Here is a 19,175-nt window from a genome sequence, read left to right as displayed (position 1 = left end):
CTTGAAAATGTATTTATACCTTTTAAATCCTGTTACAATTTAAAACAGTCAATCACAATCAATATAAAGAGACTGAATTGACCATATTTAGTAAAAAGCCTACTCAAGTATTGATTAACTGATCATGGCATTTGATTTAATATTTAAAAATGATATAATCAGACAAACAGCATAAAATTTACGAAACTAGTATGTACAGTAAGTAGTGTGTCAGAACAGGATAAAGTATTTCTAGTAACATTACGTCCTATTTATTCTATCTTGTTAAACGAGAAGTCTAACTTTAGATGTGTTTTTCTGTCTAGTTCACTTTTGGTTAAAACATGTTTTTATAATGATTATAAAATTCCACTAAAAGTAAAAAGTACAATATAATAAAACTATTTCTAGATGTACTTTTTTGCTTTTTCAAAAAGTAAATATAACTGAGCAAAGGCAATGTGTTACTTGTGACCCCTGGTTTTCAGCCATATAAAGTTTTACCTGTAGTTTAATGTTTATATGTTTGCTGTGTCTTCTACATTGCAAATTACAAATGAAACCTCCTTTGCCAATTTTCCATGAAGGCTAGTTTGACGAAGAGCAGATTCTGTCAGCAGATTCTCTTGCCTAAGCTTTGGATCTCTGCAGCTCCTGCTGCCACCATTAATTGTTGTTCATGAAATGTTTTGTTTTGGATCTAGGTCAGAACATTTTATTTTGGTCTCATCTGACTAGAGCACCTTCTTTCAAAAGTTTGCCATCTTCCCTACATGACTTGTGCATCTATGCCAAATGCTAGATTTTGGAGTGCATGACTAATAGCAGAAATTTTCTATTATGTGTCTGTCACATTAAATTACAGTACAATACACTGAAATTGTAACATGACCAAATGTGTTATAAAACAGTTCAACAGGCATGAATACTTTTTCAAGGCAGTGTACTTTGCACTTAGAGTGTAGATTGACATGATGTACTGAAATATCTCCAACGTCTTGGTTGCTGGATCAGCCTCAGCAATGTGTCAACGGGAACTTTTAGCTTGGCCTCAGGTCATTTCAAATATTTTTTGAAGGTATTTTTTTATTTTGTGTTCTAGTGAGACTCGCTGTGGAAACGTCAGCATCGGCTGAGTCTGCATGTTGTCACACTTTCTGCTTCAGGCTCATATTATTTTTGTTTCATGTTACACATCATGCTTGAATGGCCTGGGTGTGCACATCCCCTGAGCCTTGGACCACCAAGTCCTGCTCAGGCTCTGGGTTTGTGTGTCAATACATTTTCATCACGGTGTGCATGCATGGAAAATCATAACTGAGAAGGACTCTGGGTCCTGAAGCATATGGGGTCTCCAGTTCCAGAAAATACAAATGGTCCCAGAGACAGCCAGCTATTAGTATGAAGTGCTTTAGGCTAAAGTGAGTTGGTTCCTAAACCGCTCGGCTGCTCTGCATTAATGCTGCAGCCATCCAAGCTAGCTTCTGGGGGCTTTAAGGGACTAGTTTCTACAAATGAGGGGCTCTGTCTGCAGTCTGCACGCAGGCTGGGCCCCCGCTACAAACACACAGGCCTGAAGGCTCCTGGAGGACATTCAGGGGTAAAACAACACAGACCCTTTTAAACATTCTTGGAAAAAGCTCTACCTAAATTATTATCAATTACTCCAAAAGACTCAGTTTTATGGAAATGATTAGAAAAGACAACAGCTCAAAATTAAGCTGCTGGTTAGATAAAGTGTTGTTTTTGAATAGACGTCCCTAAAGCAGAACTAAAGAACAGCAACTTTTGACTATGACTTTATTAAATATAAAGAAAAAGTTAAAAACTTTGAAAAGGCCGACATGGCTTACATGCTTTCTTTTTTAGTAATATGATGGTGAGAGATGAGAAGATGAGTGTTAGTGAGTTGTAACCTTTATTGAGTTAATTATTGTCATAAATTTGTTTATTTATTTTAGGATACATGTGTGTATCTAATTTACTTCAATAGGTAAAATAATATTTTATTCATTTATGAGGTTTTTTGTTTATTAAACAAGTAGCTTTTTTGTATGTATTTATCTTTAACTTTAGAAAATTATTTATTTTAAAATACATTATGTATGTACTAATATTTTGTGTAGTTTTTTGTCTGTTTATTAAATAGGTAAATGATTCTTTTTTTTTTTTTTTACTTTTAAATACATGAATTTATGCATGTAAATAATCATTTCAATGATTGCTTGATTGATTGATTTACTTATTACATATCATCTTTAACCCACCATTTGATATGTCATGTTTGACATGTTTTCGAGCGTAGCCTCATGCAGAGTTGTGTTGTTTGGAACAAGTGAGTTTTCGCCACAGGTACTTAATTTACTAACGACTGCTTGATGCCAGCAACTAGTCTGCACCTGAGTTGAAGATTATTGCAGAGGACGGAGAAAGTTCCCTTCTACTTCCTGAGAAAAGTGAGCTTGTCACTCGGTGAGATTTGCTGCAGTTCAGAATGACAGATCAAACGGACTGGAATAGACCAAAGATAGACAGGGCGTACCTCCTGATTGATGGATAGCTTAGTGGTGTACGACTTTATTCTGAGCTTCCTTACACAAGCTGGAAGACTGCATAATGAAAGCAGTTGACGCCTCAGCTGGAGCTTATTTTCAGAAGCAGAAAGTGTGGGCATCATGAAAAAAATACAACTTAATTTTAGGTAAAAACTCACCTGCACCGCATGTCAGCTGAGATAATGTGATTGTTTTCGTGCAGATACTCTGAAACAAACCAAGTGTGTGTGTGTGTGTGTGTGTTGTGGGGGGAGTAACAGACGGCCCGTGTCGACACAGAGAGTGTGAGGGTGCAAAGGCGTGACTGATCAACAGTGCGCTCCTCATGTGAGGTGGGAACTTTACCTGCTAACCCAACAACGCGTTCCCACAGGTTTATTTCGTGATGTGATGGTGTGTGAATGTATTCCTGCATTGGAGGTAATTCAATTGTCTCAGTTTGACATTCAGTTCTCACACAAAATGTTGTCATCACTTCCCTGCAGTTTGTTAGAGTGCAGTGTGGAAGAAAAAATGCAAATACATCTTTATGCATCCATACAGTGGTACAGACAGTGACTGGCATCTCTCAGCAAGTCTGAGTGACAGTGGAGCTTCACTGCCTGGATGATTATGTGGCATTTTATAGATTTTGTCAAGGAATTTTCTCACAGTTTTTCTGACTAAATATATACTGCTTATAGCCAGAACACTTAACATGATGTTCACAGTGCATTGCAAAAAATATTCATACCCCAGAACTGCTTACTATATTTTATAGGCTAAAACCACACATTGTGATCCATTTTAAAGGGATTTCAAACAATAGTATATAATTGTGAAGTGGGAGGAAAATGATACATGATTTTATTGTTTTCCACAAAGCTGAGTGTTGTAATAATTTGTATTTAGGCACATGACACTTTTCAGATTTCTATGAGTAAGAAATGTTGAAAACCATGTAACATTCTTCTTTTGTGTCAAAATTATGCACTAATTTGTGGTGGTCTACCACATAATCTACTTGTAAAAGAATAAAAGTTGCTGTGAGGCAGCAAAATGTGAAAAAGCTTAAGCTGTGTGAACACTGTTAAAAGGTGTTAGACAAAATGTAACATTTCTCTCTGTCTTTTATTTCTCTTTATAGCCGATTGTTTATGAAGGCCAAGACAAGAACCCGGAGATGTGCAGAGTGCTGCTGACACATGAGATCATGTGCAGGTGAGACACCTGTCCTTACTTCTCTTCAGCATTTCACAGTTTGTTTCCTCTGCTCCCGGTGCTCCTCATTACTTCACTTTCTAAATCTGAGGAAATTCTCACCACTCACATTTTGTACCTGTATTTTTCTGTGGCCCTCATTACAGCCCTGACTCCACCCCCTCTACACACACACGCACACCCCCACACATCCCCCCTCACCCCCAAACACACGCTTTCTCTCCAAGATGCATAAAGATTTATGTTAAAGAACAAGAGTTTGGGCTTGCATGGTCGTTGCTTTAATTATAGTTTAAGATAAATTTCTGCAGAAGTAGGTTGAGAGGAAAGAGGTCTATTTATAGAGGCATTTTACCATCCTATACTATACAAAAAGAAGTGTGTGTGTGGAAACGCAAGTGTTTTGTTGGTGTGTATGTGCCTTTATGATGCCTGGTTAATTAGGACACAGAGAAACTCATTAGTCAATCTGAACCCTTCTGTTGCTTCATGGCTAACAAATGGGTCTCCTTCCACAACTTGACTATAAAATATAAGCAGGGACTCTCTCTCACTCTCCCTCTTTCTCTCTTGCTCACAAACACACACACATAAAGACACAAAGGAAGCATGCATATGCACGCACAGGCCTGCACACCGCAGTTATAAAAATTCAAATTTAGCCCATGAATTAAGTTGTTCCTGTTCCCTGACCTTGTCACTGAGCAATTTTTAACTATAACAATATAAATTGGGGTTCATCTATATGCGCAAGCAGGGACTTTAGCAGTGAAATCAGGCACACTAATATTTTATTCTATAGATCGCTGAATATTTGTTGACCTGCTAAGCTGCAAAGCCTAATTAAAGACACCCATTGAAATTCAAAAGTTATTCCCAAACATTAAAAAACAATAGATTTGTCAATGTGTTATTTTTGTTAAGCATGTCTGGAATAAATTGTGGACCTGAATTTATAGTGTGTAAAATACTACTCTACCATGCCCTGTTATAGTTCTTTAATATTCTAAAAGATTCTTTTTCATTAAAAAATACAATGATGATAAAAACACAGCAGGATAGTAAAATATAAATTACTTCTTGGATTATATTAAATCCAAAGATTTTAAAAAGTGTTCTGAATAAACATAATTTAGCTTTTTGTGTATTTGGGTTGATGACATGATAAGAGGGTCAAGAACTGAGCTGGCACTGGTAAAGATTATGCAAATTAGATAGCTTTGACAGATTTCAACATACGTATATTCTCAGGTATTTAAATTGCATTTGAGTTACATACTTGGGTTAGAATTTATTCTGATGACCAGCATGGATACTACCGTACTGAATCAAACTGTGATGATAAACATGTTTTTCAGAATCGAAACTGGTCCAAATCTGTTCATACTCCTGTCTTGTCTAATTGGTTTCTGCTCATATTCGCCACATCAGTAAATGTGTTTGGAGTCCTTGTTTTAGTTTTGCCAAATCTTCCTAAAATCCATGCAGTGCTCTTAATCCAGCTCAAATATTTTACTGTAACCATACAAAATATGGGCCAACACCATTAAAAAAGATACTTAATGTAAAATAAAATGTGAATAAAGAAAAGCAAAACAAAAATTACAGTTGTATATACTCAAAATAACTCAACTCGGTTGGTCTACTACGCCTTTTGTGATGTCACCAGATGCATTTGTGCATGCAGGCTAGCAGGTGTAACTCTTTTCTCTGAAGGAGCAACAGTCCAGAAACAAAAACATTTATTCACTGTACATTCACTCCCATCTTCAGTAACAGCTGAGGTCAAAGTTATGGTTGTTGTCTCAACTTCTCTTGTGCTGAATCTGCAGCAGGAGCTCCACACAACGCTGAATGTGCGCTCAGACAAAGAGCCTGGGGCGACCATTAATCAGTGTGGCTTTTTATCACGGGGCAGCTATTAGCCACATGCTCTCAGCCCAACCTGCCACATCACAAAGTACCACATCACTGCTTTAAGATTTGGCACAGAACTTGAAATCTTAAAAATATTTTTAATTAAAACTAAATGCTAAAAATCAAGAAAAGCATGTGTCCTTGCTGCTACGTAACTAATGAATCAGTAAGTTGGATGCTTGTGGCAAAAGGGCCTTAAAGGAAATGGGATAACACTGGCAAAAGGCTTTAAAGACTAGGTATAAGTTGCTATGAGATTCTTACAGTGAAAAAACATTGGTTAAAAATAACACAGTAATTTAATATTTACACAAGTATTAAAGAAAATGTATCATATGATCCAACTACTTTTGTTTAGAACAGAAAAAACAACAATTATTACTGCTGTTGAAATGAATCATTATGATTATTGCAGAAAATATAATGTTATCTCTAACACATTTGCATTGATTTTCACTTTGACTTTAATTAGAAATAGGCAATGATTATTCGTTAATAATCTTAGCTTGCCAGCTGTAGTTTTAAAACAGAACTACTTTAGTAAGTGTGATTAGTGGTGCTCTTTAGGTTTCCACACCATCATGGTTTGTGTTTCTTGTGAAAAAAATATTTTTAAAACAAAACATTTTGTATCTATGAGTGAAAAGTGGAGCAACCTGCTGCTAAGTCGGCTGGTTACCCCAACTCTTTCTCTAGCATTTTTTAAGAGAGATTTCAGACTTCAGGAATGGCTTAATGTACATTTTTTGCGGTTTTCAATCTGTAAATGTTTAAAACTTTATTGTACCTTAATTGACAAGAAGACAATGTCTTTTTTTAGGCTTGGCTTAATAAAAATATAGTTTTTTTCCCCCTCTAGTTATTTCTTATTCCGGTCTTTTCTACTCAGCAGAACTTGGAGTTAGGTATTAAAAATATATCAAGATTACACCTGAAGTAAGAGTTACATCCAAATAGAAATAAAATTAATTCAATAGAAATGCATACAAGAGGGTAGAAAATGATTCTATCCCTTAATCTTCATCACTTCATCCACCTTCACCAGTTCACTCCTATGCTTCCTTCCTCCTTCCCTCTTTGGTCTCTTCATCTCCCCCGTTTTCCCACTTCCTTAACTCTCTGCTTTCCTTCATCTCCAACCCTTCACCGACGAGACGCCATTCCCCAAAAGTTTCCATGCAGTGACCCAGTTCATGGCACGGCGGAAAGTGAATGGCGGGGGAGAGCTGAAAGAGCGGCAGAGCAGCAGATAGTGGAGACAATAAGGAAGGTGTAACATGTCAGTCCCTTTTTACCCCACCTCTGCCATCTGTGACAGTGGGAAACCTGAGACATCTCCCCTTCCTCTTCTTCCCACCCAAAGCCCTCGTCTCCCCTCCTCTTTTATGCCTCCCACGCCTACTCTTTCACTCTTTATTGCCGATTCCCCCATGGCTTTATTCTCCTCCCTCTGACTTCCACCTTTATTCATAATTAATACAGGCAAAGAAAACCGCTTTGACACTCTTGTAGTACACATGTGTGAGTTTTTGTGAGCTTGCCAGGTTTTTTCTTTTTTTTGCTTATGTTTCCCTCCTACACCTTATATGAGCTTCTGTGTCCTCCACCTTCCACCTCACCTGGTCATCATGTTCTGCTGATTAACAAAACACTATCTCCTTTGTTACTGTGCTTTTTAGAAATACTTTATTTTGTGAAGTTTTGTTTCAAAAATGCACACTTTATTAACTAGTTGTGATTTTACCGTCAGAGTTAATTGGTTAGTATTAGAAACACATAATGTTGAACAGTTTCTCTTTTCAGGCTCTCTTGGCAGGAGGAGCAAAACCTCTTTTTATCTTACAAACAAGTATATCTACAGTATCTTCAACAAGTACTGTAGATACTTTGGGATATTTTATTACTTTATATCCCTTTTCTTATGCCTCTAAAAACACCTCTGTAGACTTTATATGACCTCTGAAGATGACCTGAGCCATCAGGCAGCCAGGCATGAGGAGTATTTCCTTTACATCCTACAAGCTGTCACAGGGATCAAGAGATCTAAGCTTCTCTTCCTTTACATCCCATAAATGCTGTAAGGGATTGATCTGGAGACTTTAAAGGCCAAGTCAGCACCCTGAAACTTCTTTAAGTTCCACCAGCAATGTATTTTGCAGTTTGCAGGGAGCATTGTTTTTCAGATGTCATTCTTCTCAGGTATCACAGAGGCTTCAGTGCAGAGCTTGTAGCAGCTGTATTTATTTACAAATGACAAGTGGTTGATTGAAAGTCACAGATTAAGCGATTCTGAATGTGTTTTGCCTAAAAGATGCTGGAATACTCAAATTAAACCCAAAACGTCTCCAGCTTAGGATGGATAATCTAATTTATGATGCATTGCAAAAGTATTCAGACTCCTTGAACTTTTGCACATTTTGCCATGACACAACACAGTCGCTGTCCTGCTGTAACCGGAACCTCTGCCCCAGTCTTTTGTAATCTCTAACTGGTTTCTTCTGGTATTCTCTTGTGTTCAGCTCCATTCATTTTCACATCCACTCTGACCAGCTTCCCTGAAGAAAAGCATCCCACGTCATGATTCTGTAACTGCCATGTATACTCAATTTTAGTGGGATAAATGTTTTATGCAACTATTATTATACTTTCTCCTCTACAAGTCCATTGTTAAATTACAAATTAATTTATGTATCAGTCTTTCATTTGTACCTTGTGATTATAAACTGACTAGATCCTCTGAAATCTGGTGTAATTCTTTGAGATGAAACCATGCGTGCTCTTTCTGTGTCATAGAAGCCTATTTTTAAATTGAGCTCCCAGCAATGATCTCCCTGACAGACTTTCGGTAAAACTTCTGTTGGCCTGTTTTCGGCTGACTTGATCAAATGTGAATTTGGTAATAACCTCTCTATTGCTGCTGTCAGAGTGCATTATGTGTAGGAACTCTCCAATTTAAACTTCTAATAGGAAACTTTCATATAATGTAGCGAATGTTCTGTGCGTCAAGCTCACTTTGCCCCGTGTCTTCTTCTTTAACTCTTGTCTCTTTTCTCAGTCGGTGCTGTGACAAGAAGAGCTGCGGAAATCGTAATGAGACGCCCTCAGACCCTGTTATCATCGACAGGTACTGACTTTCTCTTTGCCCCGTTGTTCTCAGCCTGTGTCTATTTCTCTCTCTCTACCTCTGCCACCTACACACACACACACACACACTCACACGCCGTCCAGACACATACTGGCACACTGCTCTGACCTGTTTGAATGGCAGCGTGGGACAGGATGTTTGTGTTTTTTAGACGATCTGCTGTCGCTACTGAAATAGATGCTCCTCAGACTGAATCAGTGCCTTCTGATGTGAAGCGGGGTGAAACATTTGAGACACAAGCTTTGCATTTAACAGCAGGAATGATGAGCACTGGTGTTAGCAGCAACCCATAAAAAAGAACCTTAGATACACACACACTTTTTTTTTTTTACTGAGAGTACCTGTGCGAGTGTGATTCAGGAAAGATGTGGATCTGCTCAGCAAGGACATAAATGCACAACAGCCAATGTGTTGCTGCCTAATATCTGGAACTAAAGTGCACCTTTAAATATAAGCAGGTGTGTTTTTGGTTATCTGATGCAAAAATATACAACTTTCTGTCAGAGAGGAGGAATAAAGTTATCAATCACTCACCACCCGCCCACATCTCTTCCAATAACTCCAGCAGGAGCAAAAAAATGGGTCACAAACAAAGAAAAAAGGGACTGAGAAAAACTGAAATGAGATCCAACATTATTTTAATCAGATATTTTTTTTTTGTCTTGGTTGTTGTTTTAACCCTGCATGAGCATTTACACACACACACAGAGAGGAAGAGGACTGACATTTTTTCATCAGTGTCACTTTTCTGTATGTGATTAGACATAAATGTGCAGCATTTTTACTTCATGTATGTTTTTGTGGAAAATGAGTGCATAATTTTTTTGGCAGTGTGACCAAATTTGGGGAAAATACTTGCCATTCTTTCAGTGTAGAGCATATACAAGTGACACCACTGACTGGATGTTATTGTATCCAAAGTTGATTCTTCAGCACTTCTTGAGTGCTTCAACTTATACCTGTCAGTCAAGCTGGTAAGTTGAGATTCAGGGAATATAAAGTCTCCATCACTTCTACCTTTTTCAGTTTTTCATAGCTTTATTTCTACTGCAACTTCATATTTAGATGATCCCCATGTGTCCTTTAAAAGGCTGTTTAATTTTAAATTCAGTGAAATCAATGTAAATTCAACCAATTGCAGGGATACAGCAAGAAAATTGTGAATCTTTATAAAGATTAAAAAATAAATATATATTTCATGCTAACTTTGTTCTGAACTTTCAAGGCTTTATAAAGTCTACAAGTTCCCCCAAGTTATCAAATTAATATTTGTTATACTAATCAAGCGTTCAGTATGCAGAGGTGAGTGGATCTTCCACAGTGCAGACAGAGCATCCGCATGGTGTGTTGTATCATATAAGATTGGGTAACTTTATTGTCAGGTTATTGCTATAGGGTTTTCATAGCAATAACCTCATTTTACTAAAAATGCCTAGCAGAGAGTCTGACAATGTACATTTTTCCTGTAGAGGGAGTCAATTGTGTAAAAAAGTTGTTTAGTTCCCATGTATTTTGAGAGTATATGTGACTTTAAGTACAAAACATTCAAAGACTGATTTTCTTGACGCCCTGATAATTCAGTATATATCTGCTACGTAATTTTACATGTTGGTAAAATTAAAAGACTACTGTAAATCTGTATTTGGCAGGGGGAAGAAAAATGTAGGACTTAACTGCATCATAATTCATAAAGTTACACTCAAAGTAAATTTGACTTCATGGAGATTTAAAGAATACAAATGTGTGTATTGCCTTTGTTTGCATGTTTGTGCAGGACATTGTCCTAACTGTAAACCGCAGCCCTGATTTTGTTTTGTTTCTGTCGGCTCTCTCAGACTTCTCATCTTACCTCCCATTATACATTTGCCTGGAAGGTGTGGAAGTTAACGTCTAGATCTGTGTGTGACTGTGTGTGTGCTGGTTGTGAAAGAATAGCTGATACATTAGACACAACTTGACAAAATAATGGATACATAACCCATTATGTGTGAGGAACTGGACCGTTTGGAGCAGCGGTGTTTGTGGGACTGCTGGTGTGTGGTTGTGCCTCATTTGACATGGCTGAAACAGAGAAGCAGTAAAGTGAATTCTAAGAGATGTCAGGGAACTTGGTCAGGAAGGAATGTCAAGGTTACTGTGGATACCGTGGGATACTTCCTGTCAGCCCCTCTCCCCCTCGCAGCATCTTGTTGCAACATCTGGAACTACGCTGTCTGACAAAAACACGAGGAAAGAAGGACAGAATAAAATCTTTAAGTGAGTCACCGATTGCAAACTTGCACCTGACTAGAATTTTACTTTTTCAAGCTTGAATAGACCAATGAATACTTTCCTTTCGTCATATAGAAATTAGACAGTAGTAATGAAGTTTTTTCCCCTAAAAACTAAATAGAAATATACAAAAGTTACAGTAACCAGTAAAAGTGTTACCACCAGGTATATGTTGTGCAGTTTAAGGGAATAAAAAACAACTATGTTAGAATAATAAGACTGCACAAACCCTACAGGTTAACTAAACGTCCCCTGAATCACTGAAAATTTCAACAAATAAGCAACAAAATATCATTTTCACTTTCACACTCACCAGTTTCTGAATTTGATTGACAGCAGCTAGATCCTGCGCCCAGATATGTGAAGGAGAAATAAAGTAAACAAACTTGACATGTGTTAAGGCCGCATGGTAAACAGTGGCTCGTTAGCGGTGGGAAGGAACATAAAACATAAACCGAGCCGTTGAGAGAAAGTGCCCATGCTTGTAAATGAGATCAGAAGAATTAGGAAAAAAAGTTCTGAGAAGATTTTTCACTGATGCTTTTATCTGTCTAAATCTCAACAACATGACCACTTATGTACAAACAGACCATTTCAAACCAAATCCATTCACTTTATTCAATTCTTTAAACCAAATAAGCATTTTTTTATTCAAATACCTTAGCCATAATCATACATTTATGCACATCAAATGTAAAATTATTTTTTCATGCTTTGAATCTGTACCAGAACAATGGCAGCTAACATTAGCTTGTGTCTGATTGTGTTGACAGTTTACCACTTTTTATCTGAACTTGGTAAAAAAAAATACTTGTATGCTAAACCAAGAGTTGGGGTCATGATCCTCTTATATTTTTATTTTGTTGAAGAGAAACTAGAAAGTTTGGGAAACACTGCCATTAAGTGAAAAACCCTGATTAAAAGTTTAAACAAACATTTAAACAAGGTTTGATTTTTCTAAAATGCACAGAGGGCGAGAGTATGGGAAGTAAAATGTCTCCAAAGCTGTTAGAAAAGATCGATATGGAGAAGCTTTTTGAGGTCAGCAGGTCATCACAACAACATTTTACATATTTACTAAGAGTATTATTTAAATCTTTAGTAGAAGTGTCAGTAATTGGGGGGATGATGTATCCCTATGCATTGAGTTCATGTAAACCCAGTGAGAAGCAAATAAAATGCTTTCGGTTTATTTTTAAGTGGAACTGTTGCATTTTAAATCAGCAATACTTAACAGGAAATACATGTAATTAAAGCAAAGAAATGATGAACAGATTGTTTGACATTTAACAAAAAAGTGCTGCATTTGTTCATCATGCTTCTGCTTTTAACATTGGGGATGAAGAAGTAGCAAACTGGGAAAACCGAGTGACTGGCAGCTCATTGCTTGGTGCCAGTGAGCATGTCTGAGTGACAAGTAGCCCATCACTCCATGCATAGGTGTGTGTGCGTGTGTGTGTGTGTGTGTGAAAGAGTGTGTATGGCCCTGTAAATCCCTGTTGTGGGACAGCAAGTGTCTCGCTGTGTCTCAGGGTTAATATAGGGTTAACGACATGCAACGATATCCTATCATACGCCTGCTTGACTCCTAAAGAGCCACATTCACTCTGAGCTCCTCTCCGGGTGTGCGTGCGTGTGTGTGTGTGTGGCTTCCTTTCAGCTGGTTTCTTGCGTCTTTTACTGTCTCCTCCGACAGCATCCTCATCAGCTCTCGCTCCTTTCTTCTCCAACACGTCTGTTTCTCTCTGCTGCATGTGTTATTTTCCCCTCCTCACTCCTGGCCTTCCTCCAACTCATTCACAGCATTCTTCGTCTTCACTCCCTCCTTATTCTCCCTCTCTGACTGTTTTGGTCTCTCCGTGGCCCTCGGGGGTTACCTACCTCACTGCTCAGCTTGCTGCATGTTTAGACACCCACAATTGGCTTAATAAGCCCAGGCTGTGTGTGTCAGAGAGAGTGTGTGTGTAGTCTGGGTTATAGTCTCAGGCAGTGTGTTCAGGGCTTAGATCAGTGTCAGGACTTAAGGAAGGCAGTTTGTGGGTGTCTGTTTTGTGAGCCAGAGTGTGTTGTCTCGGGTTGTAAAGGGGCCCACATAAGCCTGAGGGTTTAAGGGGGTTCCCCATGTGTCGGCGTGTGTGTGTGTGTGCAATCTGCAGGGTTAAGAGGGGTCACAGCTTGAGGTGGAGATGATGGGAAAGAGGGAAGGATGGAGGAACGGTAGAACGAGGAGGTGATGGTGATGAGGCAGCATTTACAGGGGAAAGAGGAGGAGGAGGGGGAGGCTCATAGAAGCAGACACAGGAGAGAAGAAGAGGAGGAGGAGGAGCAGATCAAGATTTGTTTCAGGGGATAAGAGCCTCCGTCTGGGGAGCCCTGTCAATCAAAGAGCAGGGGGTAGGGGAGGTGGGGGTGCTGTCAATCAACTGGAGGAGGAGGGTGAGAGGTAGGGTAAGCGGGGGAGGAGGGGAGGTGAGAAGACAGAGGGAGCGAATGGGATCTTCTAAACGATCTCTTCATCTTTTCTTCCTTTGTCTTCCTCACTACCTCTTTTCTGGCTTGTCCCAGTTACTAAAATATCTCTGCCAGCCTGGTACGTCACTGTTACTGTTCGCTCTACTGTCACTGTCTGACACACACACACCCACGCACACACACATGCACGCCCCCACATCTAAAATAGAACGTGAGATAATTTTCCTCCTTTCTTGACCTGTTCTCATTGCTCCTTTACTGTGTTGCCCTCTTTTCTATCACACCTTCCACCCTCCTAAATATAGATTTGCTTTGCTTCACTTTATATGACCGCAGTTCTTTGATTTTATGTGTTATATTGTATGAAACATAACAAATAATTTGCAATTTAACATGCCTACTTGCTAAAACATGTCAAATAAAACTGATTCTCTAAGAAATAGATTTGCACATTTTTAAATCAAACCAGTGAGCAGGAAAAGGCTCAAACTTTGTTACCCCTAAAGACAATCCAGCAAAATTGATACAGAAGTCACCTCATGAATAAGTAGATATGTGTAATGTAATCTCAGTATTAATCCAGCTATAAAGCTTCAAGTACTTTTCAAGAGCCTTGGTGACTATATAAAGACGAGAACCCAGGAAACTGATCAGAAATAATGTTGAAGAGAAGTTTGTGTCCTTTGAAAGCTTTGAATGTTGAATCAATGATTTTTCTATTTTACTTGTGAAAAAATGTAACAAATATATCACTTTCTAGGCAACATTAAAGTTGCTGGTTCGAACTTCCATCTTCTTCTTTCCATAATGATGGAAAGAAGAAGATGGATCATTTCAGGGAAAGAACGCTGGGAAAACCCCATAATAAAAAAAACATCAACGTTGCTGGTCTCTGTAAAATGCCCTTATAGATATAATTGTTGTTGTTGAGTTTGGTGCGCATTTTCTGTCAAAAGTGATTTTTTTTTTTATTTTGCCTAAATTGTCTTTTGGTGAAACATGACTTAGGTCATTGTTAGGAACGTCTCCTTAGAAAGGAGACATTTTGAAAATGGTTGTATGTATTTATCATGCTCCTTCCCACATCCCAGTAGTGTAGCTCCATTACATAAAACACATAGATTTTTTTGTTCATAGTTTGTTACTAGGCCTGTCACGATAGCAAATTTTGCTGAGCGATTAATTGTCTCAAAAAATTATTGTGATAAACGATAATATTGTTTGAAGATCTTTTTACACTGATTTAATGGAAATGACGTAATAATGCATGCGATTTCCTGCTAAAGATAGATACACTTCATTTTCAAAAGAATATTTAACACTGGAACTGATAAACTAAATAAACAAAACAACCAAAAACAAAATGGATTCTCAGTCTCCATTAACAAAAAATGTACTTGATAAAAACTAAACAACATAAAGCCAAAGTGGAAATAAATACTGCATTCAACCAAAAGATTATGAAGTCTGTGTATTATGTTGCCCTTCAGTAATAATTAGATTTAAATAGAGAAGATGGGCACATCGACTACCTGATACAATAGTTCACACTACATGATTTTTTGCTGCTATTTTTCCCCTTACAACAATCTTAGATCGTTGGTCTTTCTAAGATTGTGTGGCGTGTTACGGTAAATCATCGTTGCCCTCTGATCTAAATCAGGGGTTTTCCCCGACTGGGAGCTTTAACTCCACCTGTTGAATGTGACAGGTAGCCAATCAGAAAGCTCGGATTCTCCTCCGTGCTTTCTGAGGGGAAATTACGTCGAGGAATCCCAAACAGCTGACACGGCACAACCCGAAGTCCAGCGGACATCGGAGATGATATGTGGAAACAATATTAATGTTTATTCAACATGCAAAGAATATAGAAATGACAAGGGGAGGAGTTGGAGCGAAATTGCTACTGCAGTTGATAAACCCGGTAACTTTTCAGCTGTTCTTCGTTAACGTGACGTAAATAGGTTCTAATGATTTTCATTCAGTCAGGACTTTACGCTGACACTAGCAACATGCATTGCAGGTAGATTGTAGTAACGCTTTGATTAATGCCTGGTTTTAAAATTAGTTCACTAAACTTGTAGCCATTATTTTGTGCCCATTGTTGGACACCACACGGCAGGACCGAACCCGATCGAACCGTTATACCTAGGATTTCTGTCGGCTGTGTGGTCTGTCAGGTTTTGAAAATGGGCCGACAGCTCTAAGATCGTGTAGTGTGCGCTGGGCTTTACACTAAGGAAATGAGGAAGGAGGGTCAGTGGAGAGCACCGGAGTTGAGCCTTTTTTCATTCGGTGTCATCAACAGAAGGAGAAAAAGGCCCGAAGAGACGATAATGCCGATAATTGAAATGACGTCGATAGTTTTAATTTATCGTCCGATTAATTGATTTATCGTTTATCGCGACAGGCCTATTTGTTACTTTGCAAAATTAAGTACACTGTTCTAGAAATTAGAATTTAGCTTTATATCCTTTAAATACTAGAAATGATAAACATTAACCTATTTCAATTATGGGACCTTTTTTCTTCCGACATTTTAAAAACTTTGGATTTGAGTTGTTTCCAGTGAATTATACCCGTACTTCCTTTCTCACTTGCTTTCTAATGTTTCAGGACCACTTCCTGTGTTGAAGGTCAGTGTTTGCTTAAAGATGAGGCCCGCTGGGAATTATTCATACCAGGGCTTTAATGGCAGCGTTCATCTTGGTCACAGTTTTTGTGTGTTGGTGTGTGTGACTGTGTGGCAATGTGAGATGGAGAAGAGAAAGAAAGGGATGTTTTATTCATTTCTCTCATTTAGCTTCTTCATACGCACCTGTCCCATCAGTTAATGGCTCAACATTCAGTTCACTAGCTGATTTAGTCTAACTGCCTGTTTTAATGAACACACACACTTTTACAGAGCTGCAAAATGTCTTTCTGTTTTTCCTTCTCTGGGTGTGTGTGGTTTTGCTTTTTGTATAAATGTGTTGCCTTTGTTTCTTTTTAAGGTATAAGATGTGCATTTCATTTTTTCATATTTTTATTCTCACAGCAAATATGTAGTGGCCAGGGTTGTAATCTGATAATAGTCTATGATAAAAAATGTTTACTATTAGCAGTTATTGATAGAAAAGGTCACTGAGCTGAAAATAGCAAGTCTTTATATATTACATATGTCTTTGTACAATGAGACAGGAAATCTGTTAAAAAACACCCACAGGGGTTGAATGAAGAGGGTCCAAACAGATGTATAATGTTGGCCCTGCTACCGCCTCTCCCACACAAACACAGACATAGCCTTTTCCTTTTTCTGTTCTCCTTGTTTCCCCCTCTTTCACCCCTCTCATCCTCTCCTTCCTCTGTTTCCTCCTCCTGTGTGCTATGACACACACCCCAAAACACACGCGCACACCCCCCCATGCACACACACATCCTTTGGCCGGAATCATGTTACCCTAATAGCTACAAAACACTAACTGACAGCCTCACATTTTCCCATATGTCTGCTGAATCTGTAGCAATACCACCGTTATTTTAGAGCATTGCATGTTGTTAAAAGCTGCAGTTGGACATGAGATATGATGCACATTTAACCATTTAACTGTTCACAGTTGAAGGTTTCTTCATGTTCATGCAGGACATACCATCCCGCATCAGAACGTGAAAAGATAACAGCCTCTAGCGATAGTGGGGAGTCCACCCACTTTGTTTTGGTATCTTTTATTTAAAGTTGCACAATGGAATGAGCTCTGTGCATCTAACTCTGTACATAAACATTCTGCTTGTGTCCACCTATAAAGCAAAATTGTGTTTGTGTGGTATGCTGCTGAACCACAGCACTGAATGTTTTGCCTCGACATGAAAAGATGTGAAAAGCACAGAGCATACATTTTTGTTGCATCAATATCTAGTGACTGTCGAGTTTTTTGTTTTTTTTAATATCTGCTTGTGCAAAAATAACTCCTTTCAGCCAGTAATTCATTTCTGCAGCTTCATTTAAATAGAGAATTTACATTGCTTTATTTATGCATTTTTAGCTACAATATAATTTGTTATATTTGAAAGTGACATGTCAAAATAACAAGAATGTAATGTAAGTAATGTAGAATAAGGAAGTAATAAAAAGTAATGAAGTAAAACATAATAGTTAAAAAAATACAATTGGAAAAAAGCAGGTACGTGTGTAAATGCAGCATTTAAGCTCCCTAAAGACATTTTAATCATCATTTAGCTTGCTAGTATTTCTTAAATGTGCAAAACACCAACAAGAGTCTCACTGCCAGTAAAGCCTTTTGCTTCTCTCCATCTATCAAGAAGATAGGAATCGCTGTTCTACACTCTGGGTGAGATGGCATTTAGTTGACTGCTACATCAACTTTGTCATTACCTAAGCATATTTAAGATTATGATCACAATGATTTAAAATATCTAGTTTATTTTATGTTTGAAATACTAAGCAAGTTAATTTTTAAACAGACTGCAAAAGTCTCAGACTTTTGTGCACATCTGCAAGCATCTCCTTGGCATTCTCTCTTATTTATATGGCTATAAAGAGGAACCTGATACTCATTTAAAGACCATTCTTCCAAAATTCAGGTTTAACTAAAAATTGCTGAGGAGCTGGATGATGGGCGACACTGGCATCAGTGAAATAAGACACATGCATGTAGCTTCTTATCAAATGTTTCTGGCATACTGCTATGAAATTTTATCCAAGTAATGCTAGGGGAAAAAAATAAACTTGATGATATCTGTTTTAGTCTGACAGAAACAAAATATCAAACTTTCAGTATTTTGGTCAGAATACAATCACAATGTTTTTTGTGTTTCCTGGGGATTTTATATGATAAACCAACACAAAGTTATGTATAATTGTATGTAGAAGGAAAATTACATGACTATTATGATACATCTAAATAAAACCAACCAATTGTCACCAGAAGTCACCAAATCAATAAACTTGGTTCACTGGTTCATTAATGAGAGAAGCTGCCAAGTGATTAATTGTAATTCAGAAGGAGTTATAAAAATTCACCACTCAGCTGGGAGACAAACTCTAAGCAACACCTCAGGAAACTCGTAGCTGTAATTTAAGTAAAAATAACACAAAAGATTCACTGAGGAGCCAGATACCAATGCATGCTACACTCCTGCTTTAAAATATTACACAACCTTGTGTTAATATTTTATGTAAAATCTAAATAAAATTGCATTTTCTGATTGTAAAGTAAATAAAGTTGAAAAGGTTCATGAGTACCTTTTGCACACTATGAAAGACAAAAAGACTACGATTTTTTTATGTTGCGAGCTAAGCTATTTAGTTGTTAGCTAAGCTACTTAGTGAGTGATTTCAGTGATTAATCAACACAACTGCAGACAAACTAGGTCATAGAGTGAATATGTAATCAGTTGTTAAACTTACTTCAATAAATAGTGAAGAAAGTATTTGGCACATGCATGTGTTCATTAATTTGATGGATAGTTAACCTCCTGGTGTGGATTAGGGCTGCAGTCAGTCCTGGAGCCAGTACAGATATCCGTCCTACAATACTCTCTTTACTCGACAGCCATTACACCCTCATGCTTAAACACACTTACATACACTACAGTAGCACAGTGGCTCATTCATGATAGGTGGTTGCCGATGGTGT

At 37.9% G+C, this 19,175-nt stretch overlaps 1 protein-coding gene across 2 annotated transcripts in view; it reads left to right on the top strand.

Moving 5' to 3' along the window:
- LOC116728442 (transcription factor COE1-A-like) overlaps positions 1–19,175 on the top strand; it is a 100,007-nt gene that overhangs the window by 9,676 nt on the left and 71,156 nt on the right. For both annotated transcript variants that reach the window (XM_032576564.1, XM_032576563.1), the window contains exons 5-6: positions 3,661–3,734; positions 8,707–8,775. In XM_032576564.1, coding sequence (XP_032432455.1) covers positions 3,661–3,734; positions 8,707–8,775 — 143 coding nt within the window. The remainder of the gene's footprint in view (positions 1–3,660; positions 3,735–8,706; positions 8,776–19,175) is intronic.

This window comes from Xiphophorus hellerii, chromosome 11, assembly GCF_003331165.1.
Source record: "Xiphophorus hellerii strain 12219 chromosome 11, Xiphophorus_hellerii-4.1, whole genome shotgun sequence".
Classification (NCBI taxonomy): domain Eukaryota; kingdom Metazoa; phylum Chordata; class Actinopteri; order Cyprinodontiformes; family Poeciliidae; genus Xiphophorus; species Xiphophorus hellerii.
Note: the sequence above shows the minus strand (reverse complement) of the source record. Positions and strands in the feature narration are given on the sequence as shown.